The sequence below is a fragment of the Centroberyx affinis genome, unplaced genomic scaffold, assembly GCF_046629955.1.
Source record: "Centroberyx affinis isolate AG114_WGS23_722 - 3 ecotype Tasmania unplaced genomic scaffold, CSIRO-AGI_Caff_v1 ptg002355l_1, whole genome shotgun sequence".
In the NCBI taxonomy this organism is placed as follows: domain Eukaryota; kingdom Metazoa; phylum Chordata; class Actinopteri; order Beryciformes; family Berycidae; genus Centroberyx; species Centroberyx affinis.
Window position 1 is genome coordinate 22501 of NW_027280615.1, and position 24699 is coordinate 47199.

At 41.3% G+C, this 24699-nt stretch overlaps 3 protein-coding genes across 3 annotated transcripts in view; 2 read left to right on the forward strand and 1 right to left on the reverse strand.

The window, feature by feature from the left end:
* dnase1l4.1 (deoxyribonuclease 1 like 4, tandem duplicate 1) overlaps positions 1-5484 on the forward strand; it is a 21100-nt gene extending 15616 nt beyond the window's left edge. The window contains exons 7-10 of the mRNA XM_071533296.1: positions 680-837; positions 1497-1593; positions 3464-3539; positions 5179-5484. Of these exons, the coding sequence (XP_071389397.1) occupies positions 680-837; positions 1497-1593; positions 3464-3539; positions 5179-5351 (504 nt within the window). The 3' untranslated portion in view covers positions 5352-5484. The remainder of the gene's footprint in view (positions 1-679; positions 838-1496; positions 1594-3463; positions 3540-5178) is intronic.
* Positions 5485-7638: 2154 nt separating this feature from the next.
* On the reverse strand, positions 7639-12915 carry tma7 (translation machinery associated 7 homolog). Its single transcript, XM_071533297.1, has 4 exons — positions 12780-12915; positions 12021-12076; positions 10217-10304; positions 7639-8230 (listed from the first exon to the last, which is right to left on the reverse strand). The coding sequence occupies exons 1-4, from the start codon at positions 12793-12795 to the stop codon at positions 8196-8198; spliced, it is 195 nt and encodes a 64-aa protein (XP_071389398.1). The 5' UTR covers positions 12796-12915; the 3' UTR covers positions 7639-8195.
* On the forward strand, positions 12915-22014 carry ccdc51 (coiled-coil domain containing 51). The gene is made up of 7 exons (XM_071533295.1): positions 12915-13117; positions 14192-14283; positions 15087-15282; positions 15448-15585; positions 16602-16766; positions 17595-17801; positions 19382-22014. Exons 2-7 carry the CDS (start codon positions 14279-14281, stop codon positions 20006-20008), a joined length of 1338 nt encoding a protein of 445 aa, XP_071389396.1. The 5' UTR covers positions 12915-13117; positions 14192-14278; the 3' UTR covers positions 20009-22014.
* The last annotated feature ends 2685 nt before the right edge of the window (positions 22015-24699 follow it).

A 24699-nucleotide genomic window follows, 5' to 3' on the forward strand; every position in this document is an offset into this window, starting at 1 on the left:
AAGTGTTTGGTAACACTTTATAATAACCATCATTAATAAATGGTAAATTGATAGTTAATTAAACTTTAGTTAATAGTTATTTTACTGTTAACAAACAATGAAATGATCATTAATAATGTTTACTAATTATTAGTAATGCTATAATTTATGTTATTTTATCATTAGTTTGTGTAATATAAAATCATTTGTTTATAAATTATATATTGTATCATAGCTGATAAGAGACGGTAAAAAGGGTAAAAAGCTAGTTTCACTCTTAGTTCATACGTAATGATTGATAAAAGTCTAATGATAAAATAAATGCAGGCTATAACAAACTGAACACATGCCTGCATTGCAGTTGGACTCATCCAACTGAACCGCAAATTTAGACACTCTCAATCTTTCCAGGAGTTGTGACTTGATATCAGAAGACATGTCCTCAACTCGTCATCTGATGGTGTCATTTGACAGAGGTACACTTCTTTTCACCGACCCCCCTGGCAGAGTGCCACGGACCCCACTTTGAGAACCACTGCTCTAGAGGGTTGTGAGATCATTTTGGGGGGGGGGGGGGGGGGATAGGAAAAAAAAAAAAAAAGTTCTACTACTACTACAGATTTATTCACGAGCTAAAAAGTTTGAGAACCACTGCTCTGTCTCTGTGGAGCGTTGACGTTCTGCCGTCCCCGCGTTGCAGAACGTGATGATCCTGGGAGACTTCAACGCAGACGGAGCCTACGTCTCCAAGAGAGACATGAAGGACATCCGGATCCGCAGCGACAAGAACTTCCACTGGCTGATCGCAGACGACGTCGACACCACAGCGAGTACTGGAAACGACCACACATATGATAGGTAACACACACACACACACACACACACACACACACACACTCAAGTCAGACACAAGTCACATTTTTAATAGCTTGAGACTTGACTTGATGCATGAAGAGCAGACTTCAGACTTGACTTGACTTGGGTTCTGGTGACTTGGGACTTGACTCTGACTTGTACTCTGATGACTTGAAAAGGTTTCTAAAGTCTTGACTTGAGATCTTGTGTTTGTGTAAATGACTTAGATTGAAAGTGATGAGATTTGTTCCAGCAGACGACTGAATTTAAATTCTGTTTTCTGAATTTGTATGGAATGATTGAATTTATTGAAGTTGAAACTGATTATAGAAATCAAACTCATGATGCTCTTACCAAGTTTTTATCCTATTGAAACCATATTGCATTGAAAAGTCCTAGATATTTAGTTTTCTTTAAGATATTAAATTGATACTGGACTCTGGATTTGTTCTGACTTGACTTGCTGTTCTACATTTAGACTTGAGACTTGACATTAATGACATGGACTTGACTTGGTGATCTACATTTAGACTTGGGACTTGACTTGAGACTTGTGCCTCAAGACTTGAGACTGACTTGGGACTCGAGTGAAGTGGACTTGGTCTCACCTCTGAAAGGAAAAAGACCAAAACATTTGATTCGTGTGTGATCTCTCTCTGCAGGATAGTGATCTACGGAGACGACATGTTCCAGGCGGTCGTACCAGACTCTGCCAAACCCTTCAACTTCCAGCTGGCATACGGTCTCACAGAGGAGCAGGTCTGCAGCCACACAGCAACACACACAGCGTCATACAACACTCCGACCGAGAAACAGAGATAAACTGAATATCTACAGTGGATATTAAAAGCCTACACGCCCTTGACCTTTTAGATTTTCTAGCTTTAATTGCCTTGAAGCCTCAGATAATAAACTCTGATTTATTAAAAACGTAATGTTTGGGTCTTCCTGGTACGGAAGCCCATTGAGGACATATATTCATACTTTTTATTTACGCTGTTTTCCAATGATAAGATATTGAGTTATTTATGTCATTATAAATAACACATTTTGTTTTCCCCAAATGAGAAAATGATCTATTTTTTTCCTGAGATCTCAAGACAATTCTCTCATTATCTCAAACACTGGTGGGGAGTATTATAGGGCTGCAACTAACGATTATTTTCATTATCTATTAATCTGTCGATTATTTTCTCGATTAATCGATTAGTTGTTTGGTCTATAAAATGTCAGAAAATGGTGAAAAATGTGGATCAGTGTTTCCCAAAGCCCAAGATGACGTCCTCAAATGTCTTGTTTTGTCCACAACCCAAAGATATTCAGTTTACTGTCATAGAGTAAAGAAACCAGAAAATATTCACATTTAAGAAGCTGGAATCAGAGAATTTTGACTTATTTTTCTTAAAAAATTACTCAAACCGATGAATCGATTATCAAAATAGCTGGCGATTAATTTAATAGTTGACAACTAATCGATTAATCGTTGCAGCTCTAGAGTATTATTCTACTGACTTAGACTTAGAAAACTTTAATGTCCTCCAAGAGGCAATTTGTGGTACAACACAGAACATATAGACACATTTAAAGCACATCAAATCAAATAAACAGAAACAACAATAATCCAAATCATCTATAGCAGCCATCATAAATACCATCACAGTCCAGGCAGACATTTAAAGTGCATATCGATAACTGTAAACCTGAGCATATAAACCACTGAAAGCACATCAATAAACAGAAACCCCAATAATCCAAAATCATCTACAGCAGCCATCATAAATATCCAGGCAGTCCAGGCAGTCCAGGCAGACATTTACAATGCACACAGTGGAGCCACTAGTCCTGTGCAGATTCATGTCTCTTCTTAAGCATCCTGGATGTGTACCTGGTCCTGAACTGTGCCGGAGGTTCGTCTCCCTCAAATACAAGTTGGACCTTGTGCAGAGTGACTGACTGTGTCGTTCTGCCCTCTAGTGGACAGCTGCTGTCAAATGTTATTAGCAGAGCGTTATCAAAATTACTTTAGATTGATTTAGATTGTGATTTGATGTTTTTGTCCCTTTCCTTGTCTCTATCAACTAATAGAGCACAGTTTATGCCAGCAACACAATAATTACCATTATACTTTCATATATATGTTATAACATGCATGCATATAATAATAACATAATAATAAACTTTATTTGTATAGCACCTTTCATACAAGAAATGCAGCTCAAAGTGCTTTACAACAAAGAAATTACATGCATGAAAATAGACACAGAATGAGCATAACATAAGATGGAAAATAAAACCCACTGAATAATACTAAAAATAAAGTTAAGAAATAGAGTACATAGAATAATTAAAATCAAGTAAAATACAACATTTTAAAAGAAGTGCAGCAGTGCATAAGTGCGAAGCAAAGTGTAAAAAAAAGTTTAAGGCCTGTATCAGGAAAGTCGTAGCTAGTTAAAGGCTAAAGGGAAGAGATATATAATGCATATAATAACTTCTCTGTCAGGACCCTTATTCTGACCTAGGCTACTGGGTTTTATGTTGTATTTAAAAATACAACATCCAAGATTATACAGAGCGGATGTTCAGTGAATCAAATCGATCGATCAGTCATCGTCTGTATATCTTCCAGGCCCTCAAAGTGAGCGACCATTATCCTGTGGAGGTGGAGCTGAGGTCCATGAGTCAGACAGGAGACGAAGAGGATGGTAACCAGCAGAAATACTCTCTTCTTATTCTTATTATGTTCCTATTATTAATAATAATAAACTGGTTTTAATAAAAAAAAGAATGGTTGTCACATCCTGAAATTCTCCAGCACCTTTCACTATTTTAGCAGCCAACCAGATGTTTAGAATACAAATCATGTAGAACAGACTAACGTTTACTAGATGTTTTAAAGGTCCCATAACATGTAAAGCAGGACTCCCCTTACCTCTGTGATGATAAAGGAGTTGGATGGTCTATCTAAACATGGTGAAAGTATCAAAACTAAATCCACACAATCCATATTAGAAAAGCGAGCCTCTAAACGAGCCGTTTGGACTTCCGTAACTTTGTGATGTCACAAAGGTTCGCGCATTATCATTTTTGTAAGAAATAATAGACTAACAAAGTGTTTTTTTCAAAGCGGTTGAGCGGTTGTCATTGTTTATTACCGGAGAGTTTTCCCTACCTGTAGCCGCCGGGCCGCGGCGTCTCACGTTTCACTCTGGAAACGGTTAGCCAATGGGAACAGAGGGGCCGTTAATATTAATGAGCCTTAAAGACACGGTGACAGAAACAGCCTGTTCTTGGTAAGGCTCAGAGAGATGCTGGAAAATGAACGTGGAGAAATGGATTGAGAGTGTTTTTGGTTCATGACACCACACACACAGCTTTGAATGGACCTCAAGGACCTCAAAATTGTTTGTGTCTTCAGACAAAGTCAACGGTAATCAACAGATGTATTCTCATCCTTATAATCGTCATCATCAGTCTAGCTCCCATGCCTCCCAGAGAAAAATAAAGAAAATTGCATCATTTCAGTGATGCTTCCCCAGTGTCCGTCAGCAGCAGCCTGTGGTTGCTGGTCGGCTCTCAGTCTGAATGTGTTGACCTGTGTGACTGTGAAGCAGAGTGGTGAAGAGCATGTGATCAGGGTGACATCACACCTACAGGTCGCTTTCTTTAGTCCAAACCATAGTGAGAACTTTATTTTGTTGCATTTTTGTATTTGGTTCATTGAGGTTCACACTGACCAATTACAAGCCAACCAGGGCTTGGAAACAAGAGTCGCATGACTCACAAGCAGCTTGTTTATTGGACAGAGTTTTGGTCACCTGTCATCCTGCAGGATAGAGAGTCAAAACAAATCTGACTTCCTGTAACTTTATCTAACATGATGGACTTGTCTGTCTCTTCTTCTGTGGTGTTCATACCAGGTAAGAACACATGAAGAAGTAGCTGAATATGAGCATCAGTCCATACTTAATTTTGTTCTGCTAGGCTTTCCATGCATGAGGAACCGCGTCCGTCTCCTTCTACCCATAATCCCTTGTGTTTCGTGGTGGCGTCCTGTAGTTGCAGTTCTCTTGTTAGAGGACTGAGACTCTCGCTGCCGTTATTTGGTGCCACCAGAGTTCAGATGGCATCGCTCTCACCTGGAGAAACGAATCGAACTAAGAGAGGAAACGCTGCAGAATTCAGATAAACCAAAAAAGAAAATCCAGCTTTTTGTCTGTCTTGTACACATCTGATCCTCTCATGGCTGTCTACACTAGAAAGAATCACCTCCATGTGGTTTGCGTTAATCCATCCTGATTTAATTGCAGTTATTAAGCGGATTATTGCGGCTTCCCTCCGCAGGTTTGGAGCAGCGGCCGCAGCAGGTTCAGTCGGTGCCGGGCCTCGTGGCTCCGGATGGAGACCTGGTGGAGCTGAAGAGAGGAAACCTGCTGCTGGAGCGGGAGAAGCTCAGCCTGGAGATCCAGATCCTCCGGATGAAGATGGCCAAGCTGAGTTCCGGCAACGAAGTTTAAACTGAATGAAACCAAGATACGTCCCGCTGCTGTACGCTCACACCATCCTACCACCCTGCTGTTTACTCAGGCTCAGTTCACACCGCAGGCCTTCAGGCTCAGTTCTGAACTGCTTCTGATATCTGTAATTTTTTCTGTTCATATCTGTTCTACAATGTAACCCATATTCCCATACCAATATGAACTGACAGTGATGTTGAAAAGACACACACAACCGCAGAGTAACATACGGAAGCCGGGAACGGCCGTGCTTGCAATTATTATTTTTATTATTATTCGAGATCACAAGTTAGTTATCTCGTGATCTCGAGAAAACAAGCTTTGTTATTTCGAGATAACGAGATAATCAACCCATTATCATGAGAAAACAAAATGTTGTTTCCTCTTATTACTTATAATGTTTATCAGAGATCAGGAGCGCCATGCCAGCATGCATAGATGGCATCTTGACAACTGTAGCAGATGATTTAAGCTGAAAATGTCAGAGCAAGGAGTATCCATTACTGATCAACACATCAGGCTGTACTTCAATCAAGGTCTAACACAGGCAGAAATTGCATTGTGTCTTGTTTTCTCAAGATAACGAGATAAATTAACCCGTTATCTCAAGAAAACGAGCTTTGTTATCTCAAGAAAACAAGCTTTGTTATCTCAAGATAACGAGATAAATTAACTTGTGATCTCGAGATAACGGCATTAAAAAAATTATTGCAAGCACGGCCGTTCTCGGCTTCCATAGTAACAGTAACAAAAGACGTCACATCTGTTTTTGTTTCCAACACATTTCAGTTAGGTTTTGTGTTTTGACTGAATCGAGTCAAGTCGTCTGTTCGTCTTTTTGTTGATGCTGCTCAGACAAACTGACTAAATTATTACAACTCTCAGGTGAATTATGTAAGATTTACTTATCGTCATGGCAATGCTGACAAAATCTGATTTGAGTGTTCAAATACAATTCAAGCATAGGTCGCATGCCTTGGGATCTGATTCTGTAGCACATATCCATGTGGTCCAGATGGGAAACTGAAAAAATGCAACTCCATGCAGCTTTTTATTAATTACACTGACCAGAAAACATCAGATCGGTCACATTTGATTCCGACTCCGACTCCCTGTAATGGAATTGATGGAATCGATTCTAAATCCATTTCGATTCCAAATGAAAATTAACACAAAAACCTAAGTTTTACATCGGTTGGCCTAACAGCCTAACCAATGAGCCTTGGATTTCTCCCTCCCCAACTGTTGTGAAAAGGATCAGACCAAGGCAATGGAACACAGATTAATATAGATAGGAAAGTAATTCATTACAAATTTGTTTAAACTAAAGAGTTTCTTCGATTCGACTTTGGTCCTAGTGTTGTGAACCAAGATGCACATACAAATGTTTGAGGTCTCACCTAGGTAGCTAGCCAGTAGCTTACCAGTAAGCTAACTAACTTCCCTGCTAAATTACAGCAGTTGTTGTGGTTGTTGTTCCCAAGATTGCTAAATAATTCGACAACTGTCAGGTCTATGTGAAGTCCTCACTTATGTGTTGAAGTAATAACATTTTTATATACAGTCTATGTCTAGGCCAATCTTCTGGGTAGAGCTTCCCACCCTGAATGTTCAAAATGGCCGCCGTGTCAATAAGGTCAACTATAACAATGAATGTATTTTTAGCTGATGCAACGTAGATTGTGTTAAACAGAAGATAAGCTTCAACTCTTACATCAAGCAACCATTAGCAAAGAATACAAAGCCACAGCACCCTGACAGTATTTCTATAACCAGAGAATGATCATGAGACACGTTTGGAAAAGAAATAAAAAGAAGTACTCGTCTCATTTCCTCATTGGTGCCATGTGGTTGCAGCTAAACTTCAGCAGCCAGTTAAGAAGGCGAGTTGCATGGTGATACAGTTTCTGTTGGTGTGAATGAACAGGTCTGGTTTTCTAAAGTGTTCAACCACCAGTTTCAGCTGTCCCTGCAATCAATATTGATGTGACATTTGGTCTGAAAATCCCACTTTAACTCTACTAATTTAAGTCTTAGTTCACTTTTTCTACAAGCAATTTTGCCTGCATTTCATTCCAAAACTCGAAGCACAATGAACTGTGTAGGCCTAATTCAGATGTCACCATTTAGCAGCTATGTCAGTTATCTTCAATTATCTTTATGGGAGCTAATAACCAGCTGTTTGAAATGTCTTTCCTTTATCACTGTTGTTATTTTAACACTGACATGATGTGTGATAATCTTGACCGATTCTCTCAGGACTGCAGAAGAATGAAAATAAAAAGCGCTAATTACAAAAAACTTTATTGATATCTCCCTCTTTACAACAAAACACATTCAGGAAAAAAAACAACAGTTGGGATAACTCATGTTTCTGATACTTGAAGCTTTACAGAACCCAGAGGAATTCAGGGTTCCTACACATTTTCTGTTTCAGAAACTGCAGGCCTTCTTTTCTAAATGGCTAAAGGCTTTGATCGGTGATCAATATGCTGCAAGCTGATCAGGACTGATGGCTGACAGCTACAATTACATAACAGGTGTAGTGATGCGTGTGTCAGGCCTGACCAACATTTTTCCGTACTTGCAAAGATATTTTTGACCTGTAAATCCTCAAATTCATTTTCTATACGTTTCTGTGTAGGAACTCTGGGAGAGGAGGAGGACACGGTGGGTGGGGTCAGGGTGTTGGAGGGGTGGGGGGTGGGGTGGGGTGGGGGGGTGTTTCAGGTTAAACTCAGCAAATCAAACTGGTGGATCCCGGCGAACGTCCAGGCGTTGGTCAGCGCAGGAAGCGAGGCTGGAGACTCAGTAGCAAACAAACATCGTCTTCAAATTCATATTTTACTTCTTGCCCGATTTCTTGATCCCACCACCCGCTGGAGGGAGGGAGAGAAGAGAGAGAGACACCGACAGGAAGAGAGAGAAAGAAACAAAAAGGGAAGAATGAGAAAGAGAGAAACCAAGAAGAGACTAGTTAAGGGTTTCGTTACAAAACCTCACTGTAAAACAAAAGCAGATGGTTTTATCCTCTGAATGGGCCTGTTTTGTGTGTAAGGTGCACAAGCCGCTTGCCAATAATGTCAATAACGAGTCATACTTTCATATTGGTAATCACTTTATAGGAGGAGGAGTGACATTTTAAAATGGTCGACCTCTCATTTCGGAATGAGACTTTTTTTTCCACCCATGTCCAGTTAAAAATGTACAATGAGCATTCCAAAACCGACACATCCATTTTGGAAAAACTGCTACCAGAAACTAAAAAAAAAAAAAAAGTAAAAAACAGGTGTTGATTGTATTGTTATGAACAGAAGGATTTTGTAAGCAGAGGTCTTGAGTTGACTCCTAAATTCATTCGTAGCCCATAATGTGTTTTCATGCCTTCAGAGTACGAGTCAAATGTTTCAAATGGTTGAAGTCGCAATTTACAACCAAACTTCATATGAAGGGCGGAGGAAAGAAAAATGACATGAAACAATTCAATGTGATGAATAAGTTTGTTAATTGAAAAACTGATAAATTGTCAAACGATTTCATAAATCCAAAGACAATTTGATTAAAAGTTCAAATCAGTAGCAGTAACAGATGCATAATCAATGTTTTGATCCATGATGGTTGCCATAGAGACAGTGTAGCACGATAGTGATCCATGATGGTTGCCATAGAGACAGTGTAGTGAGCACTGGAAGGGCAGAAGTGACAAAAACTAAGTAATAAATTTATGGTTGATGAAAATGAATGAATTGAAAACAAATGAATGGGTCATTTTTATTATTTCAACTGGATTATCGTTATAGTTATTTCTGTTTCTTCCGCTCTCATTCCTGCTGTAGTCAGGAAGTCGAGCAACTCGCTGAGCTTCAGAGGGCGGGGCTTTTGATTGACATTTAGGTTGGAGAGGATGTGACAAAGATGACTGATGACCAACAGGAACCCTGTCAAAATGTTTTTTGATTGACAGTTGATTTTATCATCACAGCTCTTATTAGCTACTAATATGTGGGACCTTTGTGCTCAGAAAATGTATTACTGGAGTTTTTCCGCCATCAAAGGTAACTAGGAGACGTGAGAAGTGGCTTGTTAAGGCCTAGAAAATATATTTTTCATATTTTGTGACTTATCAAAGTTTTCCAAGACCACTGGAGGACATGTGGTGATGCAACAGAATACTATGAATATAGTTACTATTAGGGGTGTCACCATTTCGATTCTAAATCGGAAATCGATCGAAATGAGCGTTCGATTTCGACCTTCGAAATCACAAGCAGGTTTGCGATTCTCCCAGTAATTTTTTTCTCTCCACACCTGCCTACTTGCACGCGTCTGAAGAAAAAAAACCATCTCAATGACGACACACGGAGCTGCTAGAGAGCCCTGTTCTATATTTCACTATAGCGCCCAAGAGCGCCTGTCATTTTTAAATCGTTTAAAATGTACCAAAAACTGAAAATCAAGTTATCAGCTTTGTTTTATATATACTTCAAGTTGTCATCGATGAACCGGAACTGGAAAATACTGTATATCTGGTGGCACTGAGACGTTTGATTTTCCCCGGGTTTAGTTGTCCTCCACCGGTAACGTTAACTTTACATCTAAAAATGGCTTCACCGGCTAAGCGTCACGCTTTTAAAACCTTCTGGAAGCTGTCAGGTTGTGCTGTGAGACAGAACCTGAACCTGACCCTCTGATACTCAGTAAGTTTAATGTGGAATGCCACTCTATATGAGAACTTGCCTGTTATTCTTGTGGGTTTTAGTTAGCGGTCAGTTAGGATGTCTTTGAGTCAGATTAACTGAGGTTTAACTGTAGTTGTGAATGGACAAAGGAAAAAGACTCAGTGATATCAGAGTATAGCGTCTTACTCAGAGGTCCTTTCCCTGAAGCTTTGGCCTTCATGGCTTCCATGGCCTTCTGCTCCTCCTTCTGTTTCTGCTTGAAGGCCATCTCATCCTACAGACAGACAGGCAGGCAGAGAGACAGACAGACAGAGAGACAGACAGGCAGGCAGAGAGACAGACAGACAGGCAGAGAGACAGACAGACAGGCAGAGAGACAGACAGACAGGCAGAGAGACAGACAGACAGGCAGAGAGACAGACAGACAGGCAGAGAGACAGACAGACAGGCAGAGAGACAGACAGGCAGAGAGACAGACAGGCAGGCAGAGAGACAGACAGACAGGCAGAGAGACAGACAGACAGGCAGAGAGACAGACAGACAGGCAGAGAGACAGACAGACAGACAGGCAGGCAGAGAGACAGGCAAGACAGGCAGAGAGACAGACAGACAGGCAGGCAGAGAGACAGTTAGTTTGAAATCCTCTGGAGGAGCTCATTCCACATTGAGGACTTCCAGGCAAAAACGGCATTATTGTCATCATCACTGTCCTCTTGCTATGGTTCCTATATAGACAGACAACCTAAAATGTTTTCAGTGGCAGATTGGAGAAGCAGAGTGATCTGTTTAGTGATCACTGTCACTGCTATAATTCATCTACCTACAGCAAATAATTAGACTGAAAATCACAGACAATCACAGACAGACAAACCAAGGGCTAGAACTTACTGGTGAATTAAGTGATGGAGCCCATTTTGGCCCAGCTTTAAATACAGAATACAGAAGATACCGCTTGTACAAAACATGAAGACCATTTTCCTAATATGGAGTTTCAACCACAAACAATTTTACACAATCCATGTTTGAGCTGTATCAAGTCTTAAAACTCCCTAAACAACTGAAGTGGATTTAACAAGTGACATTAGGGCTGGGCGATATGGTTGAAATCAATATCATGATAATCATAAGGATTTTTCTCGATATCAATATATATAACGATATGGTTCATGTATGTCAAACAAAACAGAAATATTCAAATAATATTCCTACCATACCTCATTTTATCAGAGTTTTTAAGTAAAATTTGCTTGTCATCATCAATTTAGACAGCAGAAATGTGTCACGATATTAAAATGTCTTCATATCATCACAATATGATTCCACTGAAAGACGATAAACAATAATATTGAATTATTGCCCAGCCCTAAGTGACATCTATAAGGTCATAGCCTTAGCCTATTGTGTTTTAGATGTTGGAGAGAGAAGGAAGTCTTTGTGTTCTGGACACTCAGTGAATGTTAGGGATGTGACGATATATCAAAATTCAATATATCTCAATACAAAACGTGTCAGTCCGTCTGTTGAGTCAGGAACATGAATGGTGATATCAGCTCCATGTTATTCTGCTGTAGTAATCACTAATGAGACTCCTGACCATCACAGTTTCACAAGCTCTCCATCCAAATTATAATATTGTCACTTTGAAATGAGATTTTTAAATTGTTGTTTACATTCTGTGGCTCAGAAATAAACATAATTCTGCACAATCAGACTTTGTTGGCACTGAACTTTTATTCATTACATCGCAGTTATATATCGAATAGTGAACCGCATATCAAATCATATCCTCCCTCCCTAGTGAATGTAGATGAGAAATGAATTAATCCGGGCCGAAGCACAGAGAAGGATCTGTAGTGACCGCGGCAGAAGTCTGGGCTCAATGTTCTGCAATTAATTTGGCCTGTACACTTACTGATGACTAAGGGAAAGGCCCAATGTCCAACAATACAGTCTAACATATGGTTGAGTCTGAAAGGCCAGAGGAGCTTACATCATCCAGATCCTTAGACTGTTTCTTGGGCGCCTTCAGCGGCTTCTTCTTGCCTCCTGCAGGGGAATAAAAACACACATTTAGTTCGCTAGCCGTGTGGCTGACAGGCTAACTCCCGTGCTAAATGAGCTCGAACATAGTCTAGACCCGACAGGAGAATACTGCGACAAATTCCACTCAAAAATCTGGCAGTTTAATGTTGCTTTGCTTATCGGCAAATATACTAAATACACATCTCCGGTAGAACAGAATTTGAGACCTTTTACAAATAGTGAGGATCTACTCTTCAATTCGGCACCCATCCAATGCACCAAGCATTATTTACTTATTTCGTATAATACCAAAATTTAGAATTGGTTCGCCTCTTAATCCCGCAATCTTCCATCAAGATTACTTACAGTTGCGAGCAGCCATTCTAATAGTAGAGATTTTGTTTAAGTAAACTGCTGCTTGGTGGATCATTGCGTAGCCGAATTTACCAGAAGATCATAGCAATTCGTAAAAAGCATTAAGTATTGTTCTGTCATGTATGCATGTTTGCCGACGAGCAAGAAAGCAATACACGGCCACATTTTAGACTGGATTTGGCGTGCAGACAGAACGGAACGTTGTCTGGGCTCGCGCTAACACTTTTTTTAGCAGCTATCTAGCTAACACATCCAGCAGAACACGCTTGACTAACATTTATTTTGTTGTCAGAAATCATCTTTCATCGTGACAGAAATTTTAAGATGACAGCCAGATGAAACGAGGTCTTACCTTCCCTGCCAGACATATTTCAGGCTGGTTCGAGCGGTTTAAACAAGAAGCAAGCTAATTTTTTGGAAGAAACTGGCCGGCTATGGTTCTAATCCGCGCTGTAAGGACCCCGGTACACTCTGACCCGGAAGCAGAATATCTGTTTCGTGCCTGACCGCAAAATCACCTGGAAGCATTATGATGCTAACTAGGTAGCCAAAAGAAACTTCATCAGTGTGTTATGTACGTTCCGTATTTTCCTTTTGACAACTTTGAAGGCAAACGGTATATTTCGTTCAATATCTGTAATTCGGATAAAACTATTGTTGTATACCAGACAGTGTTAAGTTACTGAAAAGGTCAGTATAGCTGTTAGCAAACGTGGAGCTAACGGCTAGCTAGTTGAGAGGAAGTAGGAAAGGGAGCAGCCAGCTAACCTTGGGATCAAATAATTTCAATATACTACACTCCTTTCAACCTAGCTGGTTATGTATTTGATGTATCTATAGTATTAGCGCTGTTATGTGTTATGAATTAGCTGTTTGGTGAGGTCAGGATGGGTCACTGTGTGTCATCCCCATGTTATCATTACACAGTGCAGAGAATCACAGGTAAACCTCATGTGCAGGTTACAGTTTAGCTTCAGTTACAGTGGTTAGAGAGTCAACAGGTCAGTGTTCGTGATAAGAAGTGACTGGACTCATCTGAAGAGTGAATACTGTCTGTCATGTGATGTCCAGGTGGTTGTTTGTCCTGAGAGCAGTCTGATAACCAGGTGACACAGGAAGCACCAGACAGACACGATGACATCAGTTAAACTTGCTTCTGTTTATAGCAGCTGAAGGCGAGTCACTGTTGTCTCCTCACTGGAGCGTGTTGAATGTTTATATGTGAAGTGAAATGTAGAAAACTGTCTGCTTTCTGTCTTCTGCACCATGTGTGTCAGTGTGTACTGTACTGCTCTGTTCGTCTGTTAGAGGTCTGTGAAACTACCAGCTGTCAGTGTTTATTTATTTTGTATTTAACCTTTATTTGACCAGGTATTCCCTCTGAGAATCAATTTATCTTTTCCTTTCAGTGTTTCTCCTCCAGTGTCATCCATTACAGAAAATGGTTCTGAATCTGATTTCAATGTCCAAGCCTCAGTTTTTCCAAAACTTTTCACCTGGATCAGAATAATATCGCTTTGTAATCCAGAATCAGACTGATCTTGCAACAAAAAATCAGATTGGATCATTCTGATCCAGATCCGCAAGATCAAGATTACAGAATCCAGATTTGCAGTTTTTATTCCTCTATCTACCGTCTGTTGGACAGATAATGTTACAACACCTTTTAAAATAAAGGTTCACAAGACCTTTGTTTATTGCCATTTGATAAAATGAATGTGAACATTTAAATGCTAGTTTTAATCTGTATTGATGTTCTCCCAGGTGCCTGTCTCCATGTCTGCTGTAGTTTTGGGCTGAGAGCGACGCTCCTGGCTGTTTCTGCTGCACTTCTGACTGCTGCTCTTCTCAATGAGGTATGGGGGCACATTTTGGTAAATGTCATCTACAACTGGGGGCGCCCCGGTGGATCACTGAGTAGAGTGCGTACCATAAGGCTCAGTCCTTCCCGCAGTGGGTTCGAATCCGGCCCGCGGTCATTTGATGCATGTCCTCCCCTCTCTCTCTTCCTCATACCTTCCTGTCTCTCTCTCACACTGTCTCTATCGATAAAGCATATAATGCCTAAAATAAATAAAAAAAAATAAAAAAAAATTACTCTACAAACAACATGTGGGCAGCACGGCGGCTGGTGATGAGGGAGAGTCTGTAAACCAGAAAGTCCAGGTTCAGTTTCCTGTGGCAGCAAGCTGAACTTTAGTACAATACAGTACAGTATAGCAAAGTAAAGAAATAATATGTAATATGACATAATTCACATATTGACCTGTTTCATATTCATAGTTTTGCAAGAGAGAAATTATAAAAAATAGCCAAAACACTCTTTAATTCAATCTAACTTTATTGTCCCTGAGGGTCAGAATAATATCACTTTGTAATCCCCTTTTTTTCAGACCAGGATCTACCTTTCCTCTCTTTTTTTTGTTATATTTTATATATATTTATTTTTGTTATTACTACTATTTTAAAATGTTGTTGCTGTTTACATTGTTTTTGTGTGTAAAGCACATTGAGTTGTCCTGTGTATGAAATGTGCAATACCAATAAAGTATGACTTGATTTGATGATGTTTATCATTATGCCTATCATTTTTCTTCTTCTTCTTCTTCTCTTCTTCTTCTTCTTCTTCTTCTTCTTCTTCTTCTTCTTCTTCCTGTAGGTACGCAGGTGCTCAGGTGTCTCTGTGGACTCATGGGTCCTGCTGTCTGCTCCGCCTCTCCCTGCCTGGCGGCGTCCCAGGGAGAGTCACTCTGCTCCGAACCTACAGCGCCCACCAGCAGCCCACTAACCCCACCCCTCCGGAGGGTAAGGGAGGAGGCGAGGTGATAAAGGAGCGCACCTTGGCTGCCTTACAGGTACAGGAAGCATCCAAAGGACAGCTTGGATTGAAGCGCTCTGAGTAGGGAGGGACGATCTGTTTATCTCACGATACGATACGTGATCTGAGGTTCAGGAAAAAGAAACAAAAACTTTAACAAGAACCCTCTTTCTCTTTTGTTTTTTCCTCCTCCCTCCTGCAGCATGTGGGTGAGCTGGGCAGGCAGTGGGGTCAGAGGTCGGCTCAGACGGCCTCAGCCACAGTCAACTACTGGTGGGAGAGGTACGAGGAGTTCGTCGGCCTGAACGAGGTCCGTGACGCCCAGGCCAAGGTCACTGAGGTCAGCAGACAGTAAGAAGTTCAGTCCTTGGTAGATATGACCTCAGACCGGGGTTTCTGTTGGTGCCGGTCCACGTGTCCTGGAAGATTTCAATGTCCCGGACAAATGGGAGAAATTCCGGTCAAATATTATCTGTGTTTATTGAGCTTAAAGGCAGGCTATATAAAGCATGACATCATCAAGGCATGTAGATTTATAATATTTTTTATTGAAAAGTAGGCTACTTTTGCTTATACATTATATTCCAAATAAAATAAGTCCCGTCAATAGACTCACGTGCATAACGCTCTCTCTCTCAAACACACACACAACGTTACCATGCAAAATAGAAAAATAGGATCCTCTACTATGAAAATTTGCACTTTACTTCGTTCCTGACATGTATTTTGTTGCCCAACAGCCATATGCTGTCACCACTGCGCAGTGCCAAATGCGCATCGTGCATCATGTCCCGATAACCATCATCACACGTTGCCAATTGCTAAATACGCAACCGACAACCAAGAAAAACAACACAGTAAATATGTAAAAAGCACAGCCCAGCAAAAAGTCCTGAAAATAAACTGTAAAGGCATCTGACCTTCACCCGACACACACACACATCACCCTTGATTGGTTAATACATTCAAAACAATTTAGGAAATCCTCCCCAGTTGTGTTTCATGTCACTTAAATCAACTCACGTAGTGCATTATTTATTATTACTTTACTGAAAGAGACTCTACTCATGGGGAGCAGGTTGGGCGACAGACTGGGAGTAGAACTCAACCTGTTGCTGTAACTCAGTCTCAGTAAAACAAGGAGCACAATGTTCCAATAATTGTGCTTAGAGGGAATTATTTTCACCGGACATTATGACCGGAGAGATTTAAATATGTCGGACTTCAACAGATTTTACCGGTAAAAAAACGGTAATTACCGGATAACGGAAACCCTGCCTCAGACACATCATGGAGGAACACTGAGACGGACCCTGTGTACGGGCCGGTGTGTGACGTCCCGTGTGTCTCCTCCAGGCGGAGGCAGCGTTCATGGTAGCCAGAGGAATGGTGCGGGAGGCCCACAGCAGCCTGGAGGCTCTGCAGGCCCGGCTGAAGGAGGTGAGAGACCGGCTGGACCGGGTCTCCAGAGAGGAGGCGCACTACCTGGAGCTGGCCACGCTCGAGCACAAACTGCTGCAGGTAAGTCAGTAAGATTCATGCCTTAAAACACATGAATAGGAACATAAATAAACAGAAAAACCCAAATAGAGAAACTGCTGAAGGAACCTGGAGAAAGACTGGACAGGCAGACTTATTACAGAAAAACATTTTCTTTGAACAGCTAAATAACACTCCTGTTTTTAAACCAATACTTTGTATTTTATTTGCGTCTTACTTACACTTTCTGCTTCTAAACAAAGCGAGCTAAAGCTTAAGTTTCTGGTTCTCTCTGTGTCCCATTTCCACTTTTTATTCTCCAAAATAAATCTTTCAACCAATAGCTAATGTTCTCTGTGGTTACATTAGGCCCCGCCTCCTGTCAATCACAACGCAGTCAAACCAACAGACAAACCAAAAAAACACGCTTTCACCAGCTACAGTTTTGTAAAATTAAATGGAAATTAAAGCTTGATTTTACACAATTACAGCTTTAAATTGCTGCCCTCTTCTTTAATGGGAGAACCTTGTAATATTTAGACAGCGTTCCTTTCAAAATATTTACTTTGAAATACAATTAAGATGAGGGAAAAATAACAGATATCTAATCTAATGTGATAAAAGCTGGAAAACCATCTACAGTGATATTTAACAGTAAGGGAATGCAGGAATTGAGCAAAAACTCGATGGAATTGTCCTTTAACTAAAATGCCTAAAGCCAATGCATGAAATAAACAACTTAATCCAATTAGAGAGACAAATTGAATCATTTATCAGTTGATTGATGGAATAACGGATCAGTTGATTGAATCGAACTGGAAACGAGCTACAGCAAGACCCTCACGGCCCTCGCCTTGTCTCCGGCCGCAGGAGGAGCGCCGCCTCCGGACGACCTACGAGAACGCGGAGGGCTCGGAGAGGGAGAAGTTCGCCTTGTTCTCGGCCGGCGTGCGGGCGAGCCACGAGAAGGAGCGGACGAGGGCCGAGCGCACCAAGAACTGGTCCGTCATCGGCTCGGTGCTGGGAGCGCTGATCGGGGTCATGGGGTCGACGTACGTCAACCGGGTCCGCCTGCAGGTAAGGAGACTTTTGAGTGGATCCACGGTGTCCGGGCGCATGGTTGAGGACGGTACCTGCAGGATCAGGATCGGTGCTGATCCAGCTGCACCGAGTCCTCGTCCTTCGATCGATCGGCAAATGAAGCGGCAGGAGAAATGTTTCCTGAACTGTGGAAAAAAAAATGCTGAAACGCTGCTATTTTTGAAGTTCATCGGCCTTCATCAGGGAGCTTCAAACAATTTACGTTCTCAGTAGGGCTGAACGATTAATTGAAATTTTATCGAAATCGCAATATGGCCGACTGCGTTTTTCACATCACAGGAGGCGCAATATTTGTTAAAGGTGAAATGTGTCAAAATAGCATTTTAAATTAAATATTGTGGTGCTGCAGAGATGTCCTGGCCTACACATCATATTCTACAGACTTAAGAAAACATCTTTGTTTGGTACAGATCCCCGCAAAAATCACACCATAATCATTTTAATACGTTTTTCAATGAAAATGAGAATAATGATGTAAAAATTATCATTCCCTCTAATATCGCAAATCATATCGCAATTGCAATATCAGTCAAAGTAATCGCAATTAGATGTTTTTTTCAAAATCGTTCAGCCCTAGTTCTCAGTGGAAAAAGTGGTTCCCACTCAAAGAAGAAATTTCGTTTTCAAGACTTTTTATGTTCTCATTATATTCGTAGAATAAATAAATGCAAAAACCAATCAAATAAAAAAAAAAGCTTTTATGTTTCCTCCTTCTGATTGGAATAAGTTACCAGTAAATATCTGTTCTCTGTCATAATTTCACTTATTTAAAAATGTTTTGTTTTCTCATCTTAAAACAGATTGCCTGTGTTTTCAGTAATGCCATCACTGTTCCTTTATTTCCTTTATTTATAGATTGATCCTTTTCTTTTTTTATTGATTGTGTCTAGTCTAAGGTTGTAACTCTCTTTTTTTTCTCTTTCTTTTGTTATTTAGTTTGTTGTTTGTTTGGTTGTTTGTTGTTTGTTTTGTCATTGTTGTGTTATATATCATTGTGTCTTGTACTGTTCTGTTTTCCATTTATTTTGTGAGTATTTGTTTGGGACCCCCTTGAAAACGAGATGATACATCTCAAGGGGTTTATCCTGATATAATAAATTTCTCTCAAATCAAATTTCCCTTCTGCATTTATAAAAAAAACATATTTCTTCTTTGAGTGCGAACCACTTTCTCCACTGAAGACATTTGATTGGTTCTTACACACCAAACAAAGCAAAGGTGAGTGCTGTGATTTCTCCTGTGCAACAATTCATGTTCAAAATCATGAACTGAAATTTGACATGAAACATGAAATTGAATTGAACATGAACTGTGTGAAGCTCCCTGATGAAGGCCGATGCTGAAATGCGTTGGAGTGTTTTAAGTGTTTTTAAATCTCCTTTGATGAGTCCATAAAATAAAGACTTTTTTACAGAAGAGTGCCTTGGATTTTTGTTACATTACTCAGTTGGTACGAGCATTAAATCTTTCTTTATGGAGCTATTTTTTTGGAGTGTTCAGTCTTTTTTCCTTTTACTCTAGTTATTGTTGATATGTCTTTTCATATTGGTCTGCAGGAGCTGAAGAGTCTGCTGCTGGAGGCCCAGAAAGGTCCGGAGAGCCTGCAGGAGGCGCTGCGGGTCCAGGCCGGAAACCACCGCTCCCAGCAGGCCGAGCTGCGGTCGCTCATCGACGGCCTCAGAGTCACTCTGAAGGACGGCTTCGCCCCGAGGGACGGCGGCCCCGCCCCCGCCCCCGGCCCCGGCCCCGCCCCCGGCCCGGCCGCTCCGCCTCTGTCAGCCTTAACGGAGCTGAGCGTCAGCAGCCAAAGGACCGAGTCGCTCCTGCTTTCCCTGCCGCCGCAGCTGGGCCAGCTGGAGCAGGGAGTCGGCAGGTTAGAGCGCCAACTGTCGGCCGTGAAGGGGCTGGTGGAGACGGCGGGGCAGCGGGCCGAAATCCAGAGTCAGCAGCGGGCGGCGAGGACGGAGGAGGAGCCGGTGAGACGAGAGGAACCCGTGAGACCGGAGGAACCGGAGAGACCGGGCCGGTGGGACTCGGAGGCGGTGGTTCAGGGTCTGGAGGAGACCCGGAGAACACTGGGGGACCAGATCAGCAGGAGCACGCTCTGTAACGCTGTGTTCAGCTCCGCCGCCACCGCCGTCACCGTCTCCGCTCTCTACCTGCTGCTCCGAGGAGCCGGCTAGACAAGACGAAGACAACCTGGAGGGTTTCACTTTATCACTGTAATGAGTTAAAATGACATATTGAACCTGATTCTAAATGAACTGGACTCTGTGTGAAATCCCTTTCCGTAGACTTTCCTCAAGATTTTCTACTCCTAATTTGCTCTGATCTTGAGAGAACGAAAAATCCCTTCCACCACTTTCCTCCTTAGCTCTTATATTTATTTTCCGAGCACTTTCTCTCTTACATGATCGTTCTCTGGTCACAGGATTATTGTCAGGGCATTACGGCTCTGACCCTTGACCTCCATGCTATTGGTTGCTCATAATATCGACTTGAAGCTAATGCTGCGTTTCGGTCAAAGTCGGCAGTCAGAAATTCCAGTGATATTTATCAATGTTAACTAGCCAGTAATCGTAGAACGTTAGCAAATGTTAGGAGCAACTTTGCATTTCAAAATCATATATTTTACCATCAGCCACACAAGTGTTATGATGGATTTAATGTCATGTAATGCTGAAAATGGAAATTAAGTTTTTTGAGCATTATAAACATGTTAACATTAATGCTGTGTAATGTTTAATAGCAGCTCAGAAACCTCACAGTTGAGACATTTTTCCAGAATTTCCTACTTGAAGCGGCGTTCCGTTGCATTTTTCCTAGTAAGAAGTCGATATTTCCGATTTTCCGACATGTCTGGAAGGCAGCACTAGTCTCAAGTCGCACAGGGTGAAACCAGCAGCTAAACGCCTAAAATGTTAATTTGACTAAACCTTGTAATCCTGAGCCAATGGCAGCGTTCGCTCAGTCTGCTGCTCAGAGGGACTGGAGGTAACTTTCTGGTACATGATTTGAAACTTACCATGTGCTAAAATGTCCTAATTATTCAGATAACCACTACTTCCAAATCAAGACTTGTGAACTGAAATTGTCTCTGAAGAATAGAAATTTTGGAAACCAACGTTATTATTGAATAACGTTGATAAATGTTGGGTGTAGGTGACACAAGTCCAGGAATCCAGTGCCAAGTGGGTTTTTAATCCTGTCAAAACTTGACTCAGCCATGCAATCCTCAGCCCAGTTTATCGTTGACTTCCTGAAACTCAACCTGACCAGACCTTCTCATCGTGAGCCCAGCTCTGGTCCAGTGTTGCTCGCATCATTCCCAGCATCCTCCCTGCTAAAACAGTGCGACTCACACACAGTAATGAAGTGTCGACATGTAAGGAATCTCTTGGATTTTGATTTGGTCTTTTTTTTTTCACCCGATAATTCAGATTCAGAAAACTTTGTCCATCTCATTTCATGGGACAGTAAATTATGAATGTGAAAGCATAAACATCAAATTGTACCTAAAGTATGAACACTGAAAACTGCTAATACGTACCACACTACAGGGAGAAAAAAATGGACAAATGGAGAAACTTTTTTCATGTTATACGACAAAAGCCTGGTGAAGAAAACCTAAAATCTAAAATGTCACTCTGTCCCCTCTACAGTGGGCCTTTACCTGCCTTGAACTGAGCCACTGCAGTCCTCACTGTCCCGTCTGTTTGGAAGAAAATTTGTCAAATTCCCATAAACATATTAAACATCTACAGTTAGTCATTTTATAAAGGTACAAAAAGTAACCATCCATGGGCATTTCTTTCAACTAGTTTGAGTATTGCAATAGGTTGACATCATGTGACTTTATTTTAATCTGATCTTGAAGCTTATTACTCAAAACTGAAACTGTAAAAAATGATGTGAAATTGTAGAAAAATGTCTAATTTTGCAGATGAACCTTAAAGTCGATTGCAGTGGAATTCCCTTTATATCTCCTCCAGTACTTGAGTAGTGATGTAGCTCGGTGACATGTTGCTCATGTTGCTCATGTTGCTCATGTTGCTCATGTTGCTCATGTTGCTCATGTTGGTGTTTGGGTCCAGCTTGAATCAGGTTTGTTCTTCATGTTGTTGTTTACAGGGAAATGAAGGTGTGCACTGATGAAATGACTCGTGATTGGTGTTTATTAAACGTAAACACAGGGAAACTGTTTCTTCTGCTGCTTTTTAGTGGAGCCTCTCTGCTGAATGACTGTCTGACAGAACAGATGAATGAATGAATGAATGAATGACTGATTTACTGACCGACTGATTCAGTGACTCACTGACTGAATGACTGTCTGACAGACCAGATGAATGAATGAATGACTGATTTACTGACTGACTGATTCAGTGACTCACTGACTGAATGACTGTCTGACAGACCAGATGAATGAATGAATGACTGATTTACTGACTGACTGATTCAGTGACTCACTGACTGAATGACTGTCTGACAGACCAGATGAATGAATGAATGAATGACTGATTCAGTGACTCACTGACTGAATGACTGTCTGACAGACCAGATGAATGAATGAATGACTGACTGATTCAGTGACTCACTGACTGAATGACTGTCTGACAGACCAGATGAATGAATGAATGACTGACTGATTCAGTGACTCACTGACTGAATGACTGTCTAACAGACCAGATGAATGAATGACATGAATGAATGAATGACTGATTCAGTGACTCACTGACTGAATGACTGTCTAACAGACCAGATGAATGAATGAATGAATGAATGACTGATTTACTGACCGACTGATTCAGTGACTCACTGACTGAATGACTGTCTGACAGACCAGATGAATGAATGAATGACTGATTTACTGACTGACTGATTCAGTGACTCACTGACTGAATGACTGTCTGACAGACCAGATGAATGAATGAATGACTGATTTACTGACTGACTGATTCAGTGACTCACTGACTGAATGACTGTCTGACAGACCAGATGAATGAATGAATGAATGACTGATTCAGTGACTCACTGACTGAATGACTGTCTGACAGACCAGATGAATGAATGAATGACTGACTGATTCAGTGACTCACTGACTGAATGACTGTCTGACAGACCAGATGAATGAATGAATGACTGACTGATTCAGTGACTCACTGACTGAATGACTGTCTAACAGACCAGATGAATGAATGACATGAATGAATGAATGACTGATTCAGTGACTCACTGACTGAATGACTGTCTAACAGACCAGATGAATGAATGAATGACCGATCGAGTGACTGGCTGACAGTATGACTGACTGACTGAATAACTTGCTGGCTAACTGCGTGAATGACTGACTGACCAACCAAGTGCCTGACTGACTGGCTGACTGATCATGTGACCCACAGACTGAGTGACTGCATGACTTACTAACTGCATAAATGACTGACTGGTAGAATGACTGCCTGAATGGCTGTTTTACTGACTCAAAGACTCACTGATGTCTGAACAAATGTCTGTCAGACTGGATAACTGTGACTGACTGGCTGACTGAACGGCTATTTGACTGAAAGACTTACTGGTGTCTGACTGGCTGAATGACTGACTGGGTCACCACATGTGTCTATACACAGCTGCCCCTCTAGATGGCAGCATCATCACTGAACTGATGGGTGAAGGATTCAGGTTCTGCTCACACACACACACACACACACACACACACACACACACACAGAGTTTAACAGCTAAAAGATAAACCTGTGACATGAAAAGATCCTTTCAGTGCAACAGAGAGTTAAGAATGAGACGTTTCTGTCCCTAGAACCACAGTCAGGTGCAGTCGGCACATCGTCAGTCAGTCACTCAGTTAAAGGAATAGTTCACCCAAAAATGAAAATTGTGTCATCATCTCCTCCCCCCTCATGCCAGGTGAAACTCAGGTGAAGTTTGTCCATATAACACACAGGGAGGCTGCAGCACAACTCCATAGCAGCCTTCTCCAAAACAACTGAAGTCAGTGGGGACCAGTTCTTCAGAGTTCCACAAAGACCTACAGTATATTTACACCATCATTTAGTGCAAATCTGAACTACAGCTGATTGATTTGCAACAAATAATGGTGTCTAGGTCTTTCTATTCACAGTGTGATTGTTTGGCTGTTTTTGTTTTGGAGCTCTAAAGAACAGGTCCCCATTGACTTCAGTTGTTTTGGAGAAGGCTGCTACCAAGTCGTGCTGCAGCCTCCCTGTGTGTTATATGGACTAACACATTTCACCTGTGTTTCATTTGGCATGAGGGGGAGGAGATGATTTTGGGTGAACTATTCCTCTAATCAGTCCGACAGCCATTTGTTCAGTCAGTCATTCAGTCAAGCAGCCATTCAGTCAGTCGTTCCACCAGTCTGTCTCTCATTTATGCAGGTAATGAGCAAACCATGCAGTTACTCAGTCATTCTGTCAGGCACTCTGTCAGTCAGTCAGTAGGTCAACTATCCAGTCCTTCCACCAGTCAGTAAAGCAGAAAGTCACTCAATCAGTCAGTGAGACACAACAAGCAGATTTATGTAGTTCCACAGTATGAAGTCAAACTCTAAGAAACCCTTCAGGTAGTTCAGGTTTCTGTCCAGATTCCATTTTCTTTGCTAAACTACATCAGTAGAACAGCAGATCTCTGCTTGGGTTCTAATGAGGCAGCAGAGTCAGTGTTGGTCTGTTCACAGTATTTGTGACTGAGCATAATTAAGTGTGGTATTTCTCCACAAGTAGCAGTGGTCAGTGTTAAGCTTTTAAAAATTTCACTCTCAGTCTTTGATGAAAATAGCCTCTAAAATGACTTGAGTGACTAGAGTGCCTTGGACACATTTTTTTTCTGTTGAAGCAAAGCC